Below are 16,980 nucleotides of genomic sequence, written 5' to 3' on the forward strand. Positions count from 1 at the left end.
ACAATTCAGAACCATGGATTACCGACTAGGCCAATCGTGCACGTTGCTGAACTTGATTTGCTTACCAAGGTTCTTCATGTTCCTCTAAGAAACCTCAGTGTTCTTTTAAGACTTGGTTGCTTCTGATGCCCCTTCACTTAATTGACGCACCGACACGAGCACTGACGGTTACCTCGCCACGCAACGTCGCCCTTTCGCACACTGCATGCTTTCGCTACAAGGCCCGCGCTTCGGCTCTCCGGAGGTTGCGTCACGCTGCCCCACAGCGGAGAAGGGGCGCACCGCTCTCGAGGCTTCGCCCATCCCGACAAATAGATCCGTGTGGCTTGAGCTTCCTGTGCTTACGCTTAAAAGATGGACTGAGTTACAGGGCAAACCTTTCTGGAAAGAACAATTGGTGGATTCGGGAAACCCAGTGGCCACGCACGGAGTAATTTCGGCGGGAAAAAAGTGCAGTGTGCGTCATTCCTCCTCTTAAGAATACAATAAAGAAGGTGTGCGCAACTTAAAATCAAGGCATGTCAAAAACGAATCTTTGTAGGTCAATCCATTGTAACCCTTCATGCATACGGTTCTGGAGTATAAGTCTGCATAACAATAAGGGCAATGAAGGAAAAAAGGAACTGCACACAAATAAAAATAATGCTGAGAAATCTAATAGAAACGGTCTTCTGAATTAAATATGAAATTATTAAGATTATAAAGTATGGCTTCAAAAGAATTTGTCAAAATAAGAGCGAGTATGGATGTATATATAAGTAAAGTTGGGCCAATTAAAGCTTGTGTACACACGTACAAACAAGGAGGGTAGGCTTTCTCGCGACATTCCAAGTCGCCTACTTCGGTTAGGTGAATTCTAAGCACGGCCACGTACATTATTGAAACATTACATCATCCTTCAGAGGAACAAAAATGGCATTTTTAACTATATTACGAAGTCGTTGGGCTGGCATGAGCATGCAGGTTCGACGTCAACCGCGGCGACCACTTTTCCCGTGGAGGTGAAAAACGAAAACGACCGTGCGTCCTGATTTCGGCAAACGTTAAAGATTACGAGGCGGCCGAAGTTATACCAGAGCCCTCCACTAGCTCGTGCCTCACAGCCCAGGTACAGCGCGGCCCGTTTACTCCAATTTCAAATGACAATGCGCGGTGTTAGATGCTGGGTGTGCTTCAGCGAATTTCTCCTTGCAGTGCCGTTCACCATAGGTAGCGGAAATTAAACTAGATTTTTTTTCTTGTAACGCTTAAAACGCTGAAGGCATTGTTATTGGTGTTCCCTCTATTACGTCCCTGCTGATGTCATGTAGCCGGAAATTAGAAATTTCTTCAACATTTATATCCATTGTTTGGTTAAAACAGCATGTTTCGGAGCTGAAGTAAAGTTGAAGAAGTTAGGAAAAGCAAGTTCTTTCAAATTAATCTGGGTTGTGTTTTGTATTTACGTCCCCTTTCATGGGCTAGGAGTCCTTGATAGCTTTTGCTTTCATAAGCGGAAAATTACTTTTGAAATGGTGTAGGCGCATCCATGGAAGACAGTGACCCCTGTGTTTACAAAGATTTCATTTTTGGTGACGTGGGATTCCGGCCCACGTGCAGCAAATTATACGCCAATTTTAGCCCTCCGCGTGCATCCGCTGCCCGCATGCCGGCTCCGTATGAGGCCCGTACGCGGTCGCCGACTTAATTGCGGCCGCGACGACGTAATAACGAAAAGGAAAGAAAACTGGGGAGGTCCCCGTGAGTAACGCCCGAGAGAGGCGAAGTAATGTAAGCGGTCGCCGCAACGAGATCCCGAGGCACGATTTGCAGGACTTGTCGCAATGAGTGGAAGGACGATTAAGGCGAGCGTACACGTTCGCGGAGGCGTCCAGATGGGGCCTCGGCGCGAGCGGCTTTCCAAGGCTGTGAATTACTGTCCCCAATATTCTTGCGGCATATCGTTGCAGGTTGTTGCATATCGAACTTTTGTCGTGGCTGCCGAGATGGTCGGTGTACCATCCTGAACAAGTGAGTAATCGATGCGAAGCAGCGGCCGGTTGTAAACTCAGCTTAACTCTATTCTAAAGTTAGTAAAAGGTTGATTGATTGATTGATTGATTGATTGATTGATTGATTGATTGATTGATTGATTGATTGATTGATTGATTGATTGATTGATTGATTGATTGATTGATTGATTGATTGATTGATTGATTGTGGTGTTTAACACGCTGACGCTACACAGGCGATGAGGCGCGCCGTACTGAAGGGCTCCGGATTAGCTTTGACCACCCGGAGACCTTTAACGTGCGCCGAAATACTCACGGGCGTTTTCGCTTTTCGCCTACATGAGAAAAGCGGCCGCCGCTGCCGGGAATCGCCGCGGAAGAGGTGGCTTGATATCACTTGATTTTCTGTGTTACCGAATCAGATAAAGCTTGTCTTCGTTATAGGTGATCTCCAAGGGCGAGTGTAGTGCACTGTCTGAAACTGCGTGTACTAGATAGTGGGTTACAGCTGTTTAACTGCAGCATTCTCCTGCCAACTGAAAGCGCGTAGCGCACTATAGAAGACTGCCGCCTTACTACTCCAACGTTACCTTGGGCGTTGAAGGAAGTATAATTTTGTGTATTTTTTTGTGGCGTATCAAAGAGCTTCTATAGCCATGTTTTTTTAAAGGGGTTGTACAGCAAACGGTTACAACCTCACTTTTAACAGGCATACGAGAAAAAAAAGCCCGCAAATTCAAACATTTATACATCTCACTATCATTATAATGCGCGCGATCCTACTTCCACCACCATTCTGGGCTATGCCTTCTTTTACAGAAGGTCACGCCCCTTCTCGGGCTTAGCCCATCAAAACTTCGCAGGAGGCGATCGGAAAACCCGGTGCATTCGCTCCACCTCACAGGAATGCGGAAGGAAATGCCAAGGGAGTGAAGGCAGAGAAGCTCTCCCGCTCCCTGGTCGCTGTACCATTAGCGCTAGTTCTATAGTTCAATATAGCGCGAGCAAAAGGAATCAGAGCTGCACCGGTGGCTCCTATTTGGAGTGTTGCAAAGCCAGAAGTTTAGACCACGGCTCTTCTCTGCCAGGTCACTTCGTTTCGCGATCGTTATTTACCTCTTTACTGCAGTAGAGGACTATCCTCCGGCCCACTGCTCTCCTCATTCGCCGAGAAGTTCGGACGTGTGATTAACTCGCTCCTGAACTAATCCTCGCACGCAGAGCGGCCTCGGCTTAATTTTCGCCCCCCTGGCCAGCGCATTGCTCTTTCTCTTATGTAGACATCCTCGTGTTCTGCTCACCCCTTTCTTTCTCACTGAAGCCGTAGGCCCTAGTTGAAAGGGGAAACTTACGAAGGGGGGCAACGATCAGGGGACGACGACAGAGAGTGCTGCTATTTTTATTTCGAGACACCGCATACTGATACTATAGTCACTGTAATCGTGAAACAATCTAAGAACTCCAGAAACCTTAAAAAGATGTTGTCGTGTGGAACGCTGACTTGTACACTGCCGGTGTCAGCTATGTGCGGATAGATGATACCGTTCTTTCCGTGAGAAGGTTAAGAACGAAACAGTGACGCACTGCTCTGCTGATGTGAAGAGATTTCGGCCGCTTCTATAATCTATCTGGTTGTTTGATTCTTGTGCCGGCCGATCACAGTGCACTGTTCAAACTGAGGCACGCCGCCGCACCGTTTGCAGTGGATGCCTTAATGGCCGCTATACCAATGGTCAGAATTCAGCGGTGAAAGAAGTCTTTTCCGCCACTGGCAAGTTGTCACGACTCTGGAGGAAAGTTACAGGCAGCACCCGCGAATATTTGTGCAGTGTATGTAACAAGTTTATTCGGTGGCCCTTTGCCCTCCGCAACAAGCGATATGTGAGGCGGGCTGGCCGGGACCTAAATGACAGGCTGTGTGACCGCAACGGCATTACTTCTAACGTTGGTAGCGGTCACTTAAGCATCCACTGCCAACGGTGCGGCCATGCCTCGGTTTCGGCCTGGGATCGGCTGGAACAGAAATCAAACACATAGAGACATTTTCGAAGCGGCTGATATACTGATGTGAGGAGAACAGTGCGTCAGTGTTTCGTCCTTAACGTTCTCCCCAGAATAACTGTATTACCTATCGGCGCGTGGCTGACCCTTGATGCGTACAGCTTGGCACACTCATGGCAACGTCTTTTAAGGTTTCTCGATTTGTTAGATCGTTCCACGATTACAGTGACCATGCTTGAGTTTGTATGAGGCGTTTCTCGAAGAGATTTCGGCCGCTTCTATAATCTATCTGGTTGTTTGATTCTTGTGCCGGCCGATCACAGTGCACTGTTCAAACTCACTCAAACGTTCTCCCCAGAATAACTGTATTACCTATCGGCGCGTGGCTGACCCTTGATGCGTACAGCTTGGCCCACCTCATGGCAACGTCTTTTAAGGTTTCTCGATTTGTTAGATCGTTCCACGATTACAGTGACCATGCTTGAGTTTGTATGAGGCGTTTCTCGAAGAGATTTCGGCCGCTTCTATAATCTGTCTGGTTGTTTGAATCTTCCCTTGATGTTAGAACTTTGGGTCGTCGTTTTCTTCCCGCTTGTCTTCGTCTAAATTTGAGCGTTTAACTATAATCCTGCGAAGCCAATTCGCCCAAACTGCCCCCCTTGCAGGCCGCATACATAGGCAATCCTTGCTGTAGTTCAGTTTATTCAATTCGACTTCCCCGCGTTCGCGAAGTTCGCGCGTCGGCTGTTGGGACAGTGCGCGTCGTACTTAGTGCGAAAGCATTACATGTCCCATTAAGCGAAAACGCGGCGTCCGGCATTGGTGTGAGCTAAAGATGGTCCGAAAAATGGCTGGCAGCGCAAACAGAATGTAAGCAAAGGGAAGAAAATGAAGTGGAATCTAACCCACGTCCAGGAAAATGCGAGTCCAACGCGCATCCTCTGCACCATTGCCGAGTCTTGACTTTAGCGAACATAGTTGGACCCCCGAACGCGGTGTGGCCTCTGAGTAAGAAACGTGGGCTAGCCACATGTATTGAGGCCCACAACACTAATTTGAGCATGCTAATTACAGACGCACCGAAGTATGTTTACGCTAATAGCGAATATGTAGGGCTTACCATGGCGAAGAAGGGTACAAAAGAAAACAGCACCCAGACAGAGAAGAACATCGAAAAGAAAACGAAAACGCTACAGATGCAAAAGTGCCATGACTATGTTAATAAGAGGGCAAAACCGCACACATGGAGGCCTAAAGGAGTACTTCGAGGAGGGTGATTAGGATAGTAGCAATACGTTTTTACGATAAGAGCGTATAGGGCTAACCAGGCCAATTGGAAAAGCCTTTGAGTCATTGTAACCTGGAGAAGGAAAGGACGCAGAGGAAAAATGATAACAGGGATGATAACGGGACACAAACTTACCAGTAGAAGCGTAAATGATTAATTTCAGCATTGTAATTACAGAAGTAGGGGAGCACGCACGTGCATACTAAACGTGCGATTGCGTTGCTAAAAAGGTCATTTGGAAAGCCTCACCGTAGCACTCAGAAGAAAACAAGTCAGTTGGAAAAGTATAATGAAGCTGGTATTCAATTCAATTCATTTTTATTTTACTCGTATTTCTGGCTAGGTTGCTGAGCTAAAAGCTGCAGTAGCAGCTTGACGAGGCTCAGCAAACCGTTACTTGGCAGCAACGACAATGACAACATCAACACGTTATGCAGTCTCGTGACATAACAGAACAGAATATGTACACATACAATATACAAAAATTGCGAACAACAAAAACGTAAATTTTATTAAACCATTTTTCAATTCAATGGCAGGCAACATAAATTTGTCCGAACGATTTGCTTCGTGGTGTAAATTATACAAAATCAATACGAAACACTAAAAGATTCTAGACAAGGAATAACAATCAAGCGGCACAAACATCTGCAACTTGCCGAAAAAAAAGAAAAAAATATTAAATGCATAGCTTTCAACATAATTGAAAGGACAATGCAGCATTGTGTGTTTCTGTATGTCTCTGCGTACGGAACTTGTTCAGAATGAAAGTTGAATCTTTAATCACACGATACATTCCCACATACGTTATCAAGGGCCGCCAACGCTCCCCTTGGTTCTCAACTGATTTTAAAAAATTGCACAATAAAAAGAAACGGTTGTTCCGTCAGGCAAAGCAGACTAACTCGTTCGCCAGTTGGCACGTGTACAAATCCGTTCTTTCCGAATACAGAGCAGCTATAAAGGAAGCCAAGCGCGTTTTTCTTAATAATGCCCTTCCCTCAATTCATACAACCAACCCTTCTAAGATTTGGAAAACTGTTAAACCTAGTGAAAAGAAAAACATTTCGCTTACGAACTCAGACGGGCAGCGATGGGCAGTTCAGATGGGCAGTTCTCTGTGAAGACTGTTGCATTGCAAAAATGTTACTTCTTTTTTTAATTGTTCTGCTTCTGCGTTGCCACAAATGCCTAGTTGTTATATTTTATCTACGTATCCTGTGACCATTGATGCCATTGGAGTGCAACATTTAATTCACAACCTTAAGTTATCCTCTTTTTGTGGCGTAGATGAAATCAACTCAAAGTTTCTAAAAAATACTGCATTGTAATCATCAATTTATTTGTCCCTAATCTTTTCGCAATCTATTCAGAGCTCCACTTTGCCGCTTGACTGGGAAGTGGGGAAGGTGGTCCTTTTGCACAAGTCTGGTAACACACAGTCTCCTCTCAGTTACAGACTAGTTTCCCCAACCAGTGTTCCTTGTAAAATGTTAGAACATATAATTTACTCCAACCTTGTCTCATTTCTAGAATCCAACTCTTTTTTTGCTCCCTACCAGCACAGATTCCGAAAAAGTTAATCATGCGAAACCCAACTTCCATATTTTACTAATGAGATAGCATCAGGTTTAGATCGCGGCTCATTTGTACATTGCATTTTTTTTACTTTCAAAAAGCTTTCGACACTATACCTCACCAATTACTCCTGCTGAAAATTTGTGCCTTAAACATTGACCCGAACATTCTTAAATGGATTGAATGCTTTTTGAATAATCGCACTCAGTTTCTAACAACTAATGACTATAACTCACCTCTTTCTAAATGGCGTACCGCAAGGTTCCGTTCTAGGCCCTTTACTTTTCCGTATATATATTAATGATCTCCCCGACAGTATTAACTCCTGTATAAGGCTATTTGCAGACGATTGTGTCCTTTACCGCGAAATACCCAACGAATCAGATAACCAACTCCTACAGGCAGACCTTGAGACTGTCTCGGCCTGGTGCAATAAATGGCTTATGACTCTCAACTCTAACAAATCTAAGTGCATGACAATAACCCTGTGATCTATATCTCCAGCTTGTACCTACAGAATTAACGTAGTCCCTCTCCAGCATGTCTCTTCATATAAGTACCTCGGCGTTTATATTACCAACAACCTATCTTGGCACCCGCCGCGGTGGCTCAGTGGCTAAGGCGTTGTGTGCTGAGCACGAGGTCGCGGGTTCGATCCCCGGCCGCGCCGGCCGCTTTTCTGATGGAGGCGAAAAGCAAAAACGCCCGTATGTACGAGATTTCGGCGCACGTCAAAGATCCCCAGGTGGTAAAAAATTACCCCATCTTCCCGCGAGGGGAACCATGGGTAGATGCGACACATCGTGGGGTTTCCGTTGCGTTTCCGTTATGTTGTTTCCATTTAGCGTGTCAATTTGTTGTTGTTTCCTTTATATTACGTACGGTTGCGCCGACCATCGCGATAGCAGGCCTGTTAGTCTCCATTCAAATCATCGGTAGTCATCGGATGTCATCGGAGCGGCGGAACGACTGAGCGGAGCGGCGCAGTTACCGCGTTTATATGTACCGCGCGTTAACGGTTAGGCGAATGAGAGAGAGCAGCGCATGCGCATGTGTTCGATGTTTAACCGAGCGCTAACGCGCGCTGACGCACAGCTGGCACGGCGACGGGAGCGAGCGCTAACACGCAGATGGCGCTGCGGTGAGAGCGGCGTTAGCGCGCAGCTGGCGTGGCGAGGAGAATGGGGGAGGGCACTGCGGTGAGAGCGGCGTTAGCGCGCAGCTGGCGCGGCGAGGAGAATGGGGGAGGGATGCGGACTACGGACGCCGGGAGACACCGGAGGGACAAGGCGAGTTAAAGAGATGCGTTGCATCTAAAATTAATCCAGAGCCCTCCACTACGGCGCGCCTCATCGCCTGCGTTGCGTCGGCGCGCTAACCGCTACAATAAATCAACCTATCTTGGCGCACGCATCTTACCTACATCTGCAATAACGCTAACCGAAGGCTGGGATACTTGCGCCGCAACTTTTCTCGCGCTCCACTTTCCCTCAAAATTCCACTATACCGATCACTAATTCCCCCAAATCTTGAGTACGCATCCGCTATATGGGATCCCGTGCAGCACAATCTAATCAACGCGTTAGAATCTGTTCAGAACCGCTCAGCTCGTTTTATTTGTTTTAATTATTCCCGTACTGCTAGCATATCACAAATGAAATATAACCTTGACCTACCCAATTTAACTGTCCGGAGGAAACTGGCGCGACTTCATTTTTTTCGTAAGATATTTTTTCACAACCCATCAATGAGGCGAGACCTCATTTCAAAACCATCATACCACTCATCACGCAATGATCACCAGTATAAGGTTGCCATTCCGTTTTGCCGCACGAAATTCTTTTCAGCAGCCGTCTTACCGAAAACATGTGCCGATTGGAACCACCTCCCCTCTTCCGTTGTAACGATAACAGACCCTTTATTGTTCAATACTGGAATTTCTCAGCAATTTTTGTATAGCCTTGTGGTTTATTTGCTTGATTTCTTACTACATATACATTCTTTTTTTTAGTTGATTTATGTTGCTTTCGTAATTTGTGCTTCTGACACTTGTTTCTTTTCTTTGTTTTTTTTCCTTGTCTTTATTCCTTTGTGTATTATGAAATGTACCCACCCCCTCTGCAATACCCTACATGCCCTGAGGGTATTCTAATAAATACACAAATAAATAAATAAACATTTTTGTATGTTTCTGCTGTCCTCAAAGTGGTGGACTTTGAAGCGTCTACCTCGGCTGTGAAACGTGGTCGCCCATGGAAGTACACCTTAGAAGAAGATACAACGGGACACAAAAATCCCGCACTGCAGGTGCAGGCACTGCAGCGAGCACCGAAGGCAGGTGCTCTTTGCAGCTAGAACGACCACCAGCAGACACCACTGCAACCGCTATGACGCGAAGATTACGCGCCAGACATGTATTCCTCCTGCGACGAAGATATTGTTGCAACGGAAGAGAACATAACAACGACAGAACTCCCATTTCACGTGGAGGATCACAGAGCTTGAAATAAAATGTAAAGCTTTCGCAATCCCACCCTAAGGCAGTCTGAAGTGTGTGCCATAATTTATCTGTTGTTTTTGTTGAGGTGAAACAGCTTGAGTTGACATCGTTTGTTTTTGTGCTTGATTTTATTTCGCCTGTCTTCGACGCCGGTTTTAACGCACGCTTTCTTTTCTTTTGCTATTGTAAAATCGCATTCGACATGTAATCATAAAAGAACGCTGGTTCTCTCGTTTACGTTCGTATTTTTCGCCTCAATGATGCCTAACGTTTCCCTTTCGTTGGACAGTGCTGACATGCAGACATCATGCCAGCAGTTTTCGCAGCTTAGCGGTTTCGCATCACTGTTCGTCCGCTCAGGAAAGCTGCTGTGGGCACAACGTACTAAAACGGGGCCCCACATTTGCTACTGCGCTGTTTCATTCCAGTTCCCGAATTTGTCCGCGCCAAGAAGTGGGAGTCTCGCGAGGTCCTCGGTCTGGTGTTCGTGTGGTACCATGCGGACGGCGCGTCACCATCGTGGCAGCTGCCGGACGTGCCCGAAGTGGAGCGTGGCTCATGGAGACAGGAGCACCGGTTCGAGCACGTGGTCGAGGCCCACATGCAGGACATCGCCGAGAACGGGGCCGACCTGGGCCACTTCAATCACGTTCACAAGGCCTCGTGTTTCCTCACCACTGAACAGTTCAAGCGCACACTGGGAGACTCGTGGTGGGGCCGACTGGTCAACCATTCGTGGCAGGCAAGGAGGCCATTGACGCCATACACTAGTGCATGCTCCGTCACGCCAGGAATTAAGGATACAGTGCGCCACGACGCTACTGACAGCCATGTCTGAATTCTCCGTATTTAAACTTCCCTGTAACGCCACGCTCACACTACGCAGCTAAGCTTTCGGAAGTGGTCTGGATCAATCGCAGTTTTCCAGGCACAATGCATACTTATGTTCGCTCGTCTTTCTCTTGTCTGCGTGCGTACTTACACATTTTAGCCGGGCGAAGTGGCTTTGGAGCTGTTCTATTGCCTTGGGCGTGGGGTCGAGCTTGGATTACGTGGATGTAGTGCATGGGTCCGCCATTAAAACTAAATTAAAAATGTTGGATCCACTGCTGCATTTAGTGCTCCGCCTTACGTCTGGAGCTTTCCGGACGAGCCCCGTCCGAAGCTTGTATGTCCAGTGTGATGACTGGACTTAGAGCACCAGCGCACCTATGGGGCCCTGATGCATGCTTTGAAGGAAATATAAACGGAGGATCATCCCCGATTAAATCGCATCACCAGAGGTACTTCAGCCAGGAATTTGTTATTAAATTGATCATCAATTCCAATGTAATTCTCTTTTCGAGTCAGCATTGAAAGGAAGAACTTCAGGTTCCCGGGCAAAGACACGAGCAAGATATACGTAGCAGGGGACCGTGTGGCTTCTTGGGACTTGTCGCCTGGGACATGTGCTTTTGAAAAATGACAAAAGCATGCGCAAGGGGAAATGTTCTTAGAGCATTTTTCACACATACAGGATAAGCACCATGCGCTTCTTTTTACACAGACACCTGTAAGTTTTTATCTGCTGTATCCTGAGCTGTACATGGCTCCAGTTTTATCCCTACAAAGAAAATGAACACGGATACCAGTATTTTCACAGCAGAATTCCGATCGCTGTGCAACGAATTATAAACACCAAAATACTACAAAAGATTATGCTTTAATTAACGACTGTCGAAGGGCGTTTATTGTAAACGAAATAAAAATACAGTCCTAAAGGGCATTATCAGTTTCATGTTGTTTGCTTATGCCTCAAAGTTAATGGCAATAGTGTGCTGGGCTTTCAGAAACAGCGGCATTCGGAAAATGAAATCGCCGACGATTAACCGGCTCTAGCTGGATTACGCACTTCGTTAACCTTCGAGCAGGTTCTCTACCAGAACTAGAGGCTACACATACGGAAGGAACTTCGCAAATGCTGGCAGGAACAACCAAATAAGACATGCACAACTAACCGCACGTGATAAAACCACAAGTAGGTTGTTACTTTTAGAGACCGACGCCGCCTGTATAATATTGCCGGCCGCGTGACCCGCTTTCCTATGGAACCAGTAGGGACGCCTAGTTCGGCTGCTTATCCGTGGTAGTAGCGGGCAAGCGTGTGTCCCACGGTGCGTCGATGCCAGCGGTGCCGCCTTGGCGACGCGCGTGCATTGAGGTACTCTTTGCCTTACGTCACTGCTCGAGCTTGACAAGCAAACACGGAGAAATGCAGGGAAGCGTGGGATCGCCACATAGCAAAATGTGGACAAATTCCGTAAATTGTTTGATACAGTTTTCTCGAAGTGACGCTGCCTGAGACCAAAGCACACGTGCAGGCTAGAGAACGGTAAAGGACAGGAGACGGTAACAGGATAGTGGCTCTTTCACCATTTTCCGCTGACACGACAGGGAACGTTATGCAGGCAGCGTTGTGCAGACGAACAAATAGATATAGCGAAACTACCTTATGCAGGTCCCACAAAGGTCACCCACTCCCGCGCTATAAACGGGGCTTATCGCTCACATGTGACACGTGCACCGATTGGCTGCCGGTGTGCAAAATTTTGGACAATGGAAATTTTGGACGTACGGGTTTGGACAATTCAAAACGCCTGCCCTTCCGTGAACTTCATACGCATCGAATTTCTTTTCGTCCTTTACTGCTTGTTGCAGATGAACAGATGTTTTCGACACAACGTCTTTTAATCTACCTTGAAAAAAAAAACAGGACTTTCGAAATTAATCTTGTGCCCCTCAAGCCTATTCTGCCCCGTCATACCTACAAAGACATGATAGTAGTACTGACGGCACGCTCGTATCAATCGGGACCGTCATTGCCCTGCTAGACCAAGTAGCATGGGTCACTACTCCATCCCCAACCCTTGCTATTGTCATTTACCATCACGACCGTCTTGCTTTTTTTATATATAAAGGAATTCATACACGCATACACTGACTCTTAAAGCCCATCACAGTGACACAATTAAACGCTTCGTCAGCTGATATGATACGAAGACCACAAACGAATTGTTTTGGCGCTCTTTGGCCTTAGGTTCCCTTGCTCCAGGAAGAAGTGAAATAATTTAGCTGACCGCCACGGATGTCTCAAGGGGTATACTGTACCTGGTTTCTGAAAATACAGAAGAGTTTAGTTTTTATTTTTACGTTGGAAGTCTTGTCTTTAAAATGCTGATATGGTTTTCGGTTTTCTACTGAAATTCGGTTTTAGAAATACCGAAGGCGTCGCCTTAACGGTAAGGCGTCGCCTTACCGTCGCTCTAACCACAGCAAAGCTGTGTATTACCGAAATTGTTCAGGTAGTATACAAACGCGCCGCCCCAGCAAAAGAAACGACATTATCTTCGTGGTTGAGAAGGGTAACAATTTTTCAGCATGTGGAACACAGTGCTGAGTGAGGATACATTACGTGCCGAGTTATCCATTGACTCACGAGTGTCCGGCGACACAGAGGATGCGGCTACGGCGTTGTCCCTGAGTTAGCCAATGAATCGGCCTCTTTCAATCCGGCAAGCCGCCGATCACGTGCTCTTCCCGAAACATGCGTAGAACGCGATTCGCACTGCGTTGCGTCCCTTCACCAACTCCCGTAATGTGTCCACCGCTTCCAAGGAGGCCGTCTGGGCGAACCTTGGCTTCTCTTCGCAAGACATTTAGTTTCCAGTGTCCGACGCGCAGATGGAGCAGGAGCCATCTCTGCGTAAGGTTCAGATGCATAAGGCCATCCGCATGCTGAGAAAACACACGGAAATGTGGCCCCAAATGTCTGCCAAATCGTAGGTCACGCCATTATTTTCCCCTCAGTCTGCCTGCCGCGAGGGGCAATAAGCCGCATAGATACTGCGCACGGGGGAAATAGTCGAATTGAATTCACTGGCTAAGCGCGTCTCTCTGGCTGCAGTTGCTTTTCTCCCTATCACCACCTTCTACCATCCGTCCGGCAGCCACGCGAGACATTCCGCCGGATATGGCGCTGAACTGGGGTCAAAGCTCTGCATTTATTATTTGCCGAAAATTGTGGCACTTCCCCTTTTCCCCCTCATTGCGACAGCCGCGATAGGCATTCAGCCATAATGGCTGTTGCATGTGCGCTGAATACGGATTTCGATTCCGCACGCTATCCTTCCTTTCCTGCTCGAAACCTCTTCCCTGCCCGTCCCCGAAACTACATCTTGGTTGTGAAGTGGGCGTAGTGGGGGACTACGAAATAATTTACGCCACCTAGGCCCCTTATAACGTCCTAGCCAAACTCTCGGCCTAAATCTCGACACGTGGCTTTTGTCTCCACGAAAGCACCAGCCGCTGCGGCCGGCACCGAGCACGCGACTTCGGGCTCAACAGCCAGACTCGTTAGCCACTCACAGACCGTGGACGGTCATCCTAATTCTGTGGGCGTCTCCCTTCTCTCGTTTGAGCGAATTAGGCAGGGGTGGACAAGGCACGCGGGGAGCAAGACTGTAAATTGCTGTGCGGAGTTGTTCTTTCAGCGTCTTTCCGGGACCTTAGAGCCCGCGACGGTAATCAGCCGCTGTTCTCCCGGCATTAAACACGTTGTCTAGCCCGGCCGCTTCCGAGTAGCAGCGCTGCTTGACAGCCACGAGGAGCAGCCGCAGACTTCGTTCCGGTGGACCAGGCACCAAGCTCCTCGTAAATGCTGCTGCAATCAAATTCAAAGTTGTTTTGGTGCTATTAGGAGGGAAGACGTGTCACTGCTGCAAGGTTGGTTTCCACGACCAAGGCTCTAATTTGAGCTTCGCCAAGAGGCGAGCTGTTGTTCCTTGCGGCAGAGCCATGCGGGTGCACAAGCGTGGACGCACGTGGGTTGTGAGAGCCACAGCGACGCTGTTTGGCACGGCTGACGCAAATATGACGTCATCTATCTACGCAGCGAACGTCGGTGAAACTATCTACGCAGCGAACGCCAGTGAATGAGGCGCCCAGTGGGAGTAACGAGACGCGACACTTGCACTGTTCGACCTGTTCAGCTAGCGGTATTTCATTGCTTCGGGGCACTTATTACAGATGCCGTCAGCAGTGCTGTGTGATAATCCACGCTTATCTATCGCTTACACCACTGCATTTTGGAAGCTTTTTTCTGGGCAAAGGCGAAGTGTGTTCTCGTATTAATTAAGTCTCGAAGTAGAATGCTTAGACAGCCTGTGTGCGTTTTTTTTTTCACGGGACTGATTTAATAGGTTTGTAAGCGCGAAGAGCAATTATTATGCGGTGCTTTCAAAAGCCCTTACACCTACGACCATGCTGTACAGTTTTTATATGCGAAACATATCTTGGTGGACTACTTGTAGGCTTTTTTTGCAGTCAATTTCTGGGCGTCACTTCTCTGCCGTCTGTTTTTTTTCGCGTCGCATTACTGAAACCGACTTCAGCACTTGGCGACGAGATCGCTGCAAAGCACACTTGCACCACAACATTAGGGATGAAAACAAAGTATATGCAGGCAAGCAACTTTCCGGATCGCGGCGGGCTCATAGGTGGCATTGTTCACCATGAAGAAAGCTTTGGGCCCGTTAAAGTCAAAACACAAGGTTAGCATAAAGTACGTTCTTTGAATTAAAAATGCACTTAGGGGAGGTTATTTTATTAAAATAATCTTCATAGAGAGAGAGAGAGAAAATAAAATGAATTATAGAAAGAAACAAACACACAAACAAATAAACTATCAAACAAATAAATAAAATAAAATAACAAATACGTACGTGACTATTACGGTGAAGTACAGAAGAAAATAGATAGGCAGATACAGCTTGACCCGCCTGTCACCATATATGTCAAAATCTTAGTTCAAAAGCACCAAGGGAAATAATAATAGCAGATACTGAAAGCGGAAGGTGGAGCCGGCGAAAGGTGGATTCGAGATGCGTGCGTCGCATTGAGGAAAAGCTGCGACACTTAAAAGTGGTCAGTAGTTTCTGGGTTGTTGCAGAAAGGGCTTTAAGGCGCGTACGCCAAACCAGATCTTTGTCAACAGAAATTTAAAGGTGGAATTATGGAGCGAAATTTATTGATTGTTACTGCGCACTTACGAGATTCACGAAACTGTGGATTCGAGTAATTAGGAAGGTGTATAAACAAGGAAGGCGATGAAATGGGGGCTTCATGCCGAGTAGTTCTGTCCAAGACTGGCCCCCGCAGCCAGATAGAGTGTGGTGTACCGCCCCCTTAATTACACCGCACGTATAAGGCCTACTCCGCCATGGTCAGCTGAACAAAAGGCGCGGCGAAAGCGATTCAACTATGAATGCTACGCAGTATACGGCAATGCCTTCTTGGAAGTTTGGGCCCGAATTGTTTCAATGTGTGGCATACTTTGGCTAATACCCTCCCGCGGCTTTGAAGGTTCATTTATCTAACTTTTCGTGATGCTGGTTTTTCCTAGGACTCAAAAACTGGCATTTATGTGAGTTCCTTAAAAGACAACTGCAACGAAATTTAAGGCCCCTTAAATGGACTGCTCTCCGGTAGTATTACTCTAAGAGGTGCTACATGCAGAACTTGGAGGCAAAAACATGCGTCGCTGCATTCTAAACGAAGATCAAAAATGCTCTATTCGAAACCGAAGCTGGAAAAAAAGGGCGGCCATTGCGGCCGGCCGGAAATGACGTTAGACTTGGGAATCGAGTGGGCGCGGCCGGCGGATTCGCCCATGGCAGCCTGCAAGAAGACGGCGCGCATTCGATATGTTTCCATGGAGTCGTCCGTTTCTTCAAAAACTCAGACCATGCGCGAAAAGGGGTTGTGAAGTCCGTGCAACTATTATTGCTTCACTGTGATCAGTTGAGACACGCCTATAGTCGTCCGGTGAAAGGTAAACACAGGCATCGCGAGGCGTAGTGGTGAAATTGAGAGCTAGAAAATAGGTACACAAAATGCAGTGTTGAGCGCTAGATGGGCGTTGGCACAGAACATAATGGCTGTGCTGATCGAACCAGCCGGCGCTAGTGCCAGGAGAAAACAAAAACCAGCTACCGTGGTAGGAAAGCGCGGAAACATGCGGGATGGCTTGTAAGAATTTGGTCTCAGCTCATATTATCACAGTTCAAATCCAGAATTTTCTTATTATGTTTGTTTTCACGGGCAGTTTTGTTCCTGTTAGCAGGGTGCCTGCGCCGAATGTTTAGATAATGAGGCCCGCCTACATAAAAGCCGTGCAGCTACGAAAGCACTCAAAATTGCGAACCTTGTTATTACCCGTTCTGCCAAATGTGATCCCCATTTCCTTTTTTTCAAATCGCTGAGCGAAATGTTGCCGTTGTGCTACTGAGCCCGAGGACGTGGGTTCGATTTCCGGCCGGGGCAGCCGCTTGCCAAATGGAGGCGCAAAATCAAATACGTCCGTGTATCGAGATTCATGCGCACGTTAAAGATCCCCAGGTTGTCAAAAGTAATCCTAAGCTCTCTACTGCGGCACGCCTTATAGTATTGTTGTAGCTTCGGAGTGTTGAAACCCCCTGTTTTTATCGTCAGGCTTGGAAGGATAGGGAGGGTGGGGTAGTAATCAGAGAGCCTTAGAGCAGTACGCCTTATGGGTCCCCGCTTCGGAGACTTATTGCCTTGGCTGG

General features: G+C 47.2%; 1 protein-coding gene across 1 annotated transcript in view; it reads left to right on the forward strand.

Moving 5' to 3' along the window:
- The window catches only part of LOC144142867 (cholesterol 7-desaturase nvd-like), a 122,918-nt gene that overhangs the window by 99,876 nt on the left and 6,062 nt on the right, over positions 1-16,980 (forward strand). The window contains exon 4 of the mRNA XM_077674685.1: positions 9,787-10,100. Coding sequence (XP_077530811.1) covers positions 9,787-10,100 — 314 coding nt within the window. The remainder of the gene's footprint in view (positions 1-9,786; positions 10,101-16,980) is intronic.

This window comes from Haemaphysalis longicornis, unplaced genomic scaffold, assembly GCF_048455015.1.
Source record: "Haemaphysalis longicornis isolate Haplotype H1 unplaced genomic scaffold, Haemaphysalis longicornis Haplotype H1 scaffold_1, whole genome shotgun sequence".
NCBI lineage: Eukaryota > Metazoa > Arthropoda > Arachnida > Ixodida > Ixodidae > Haemaphysalis > Haemaphysalis longicornis.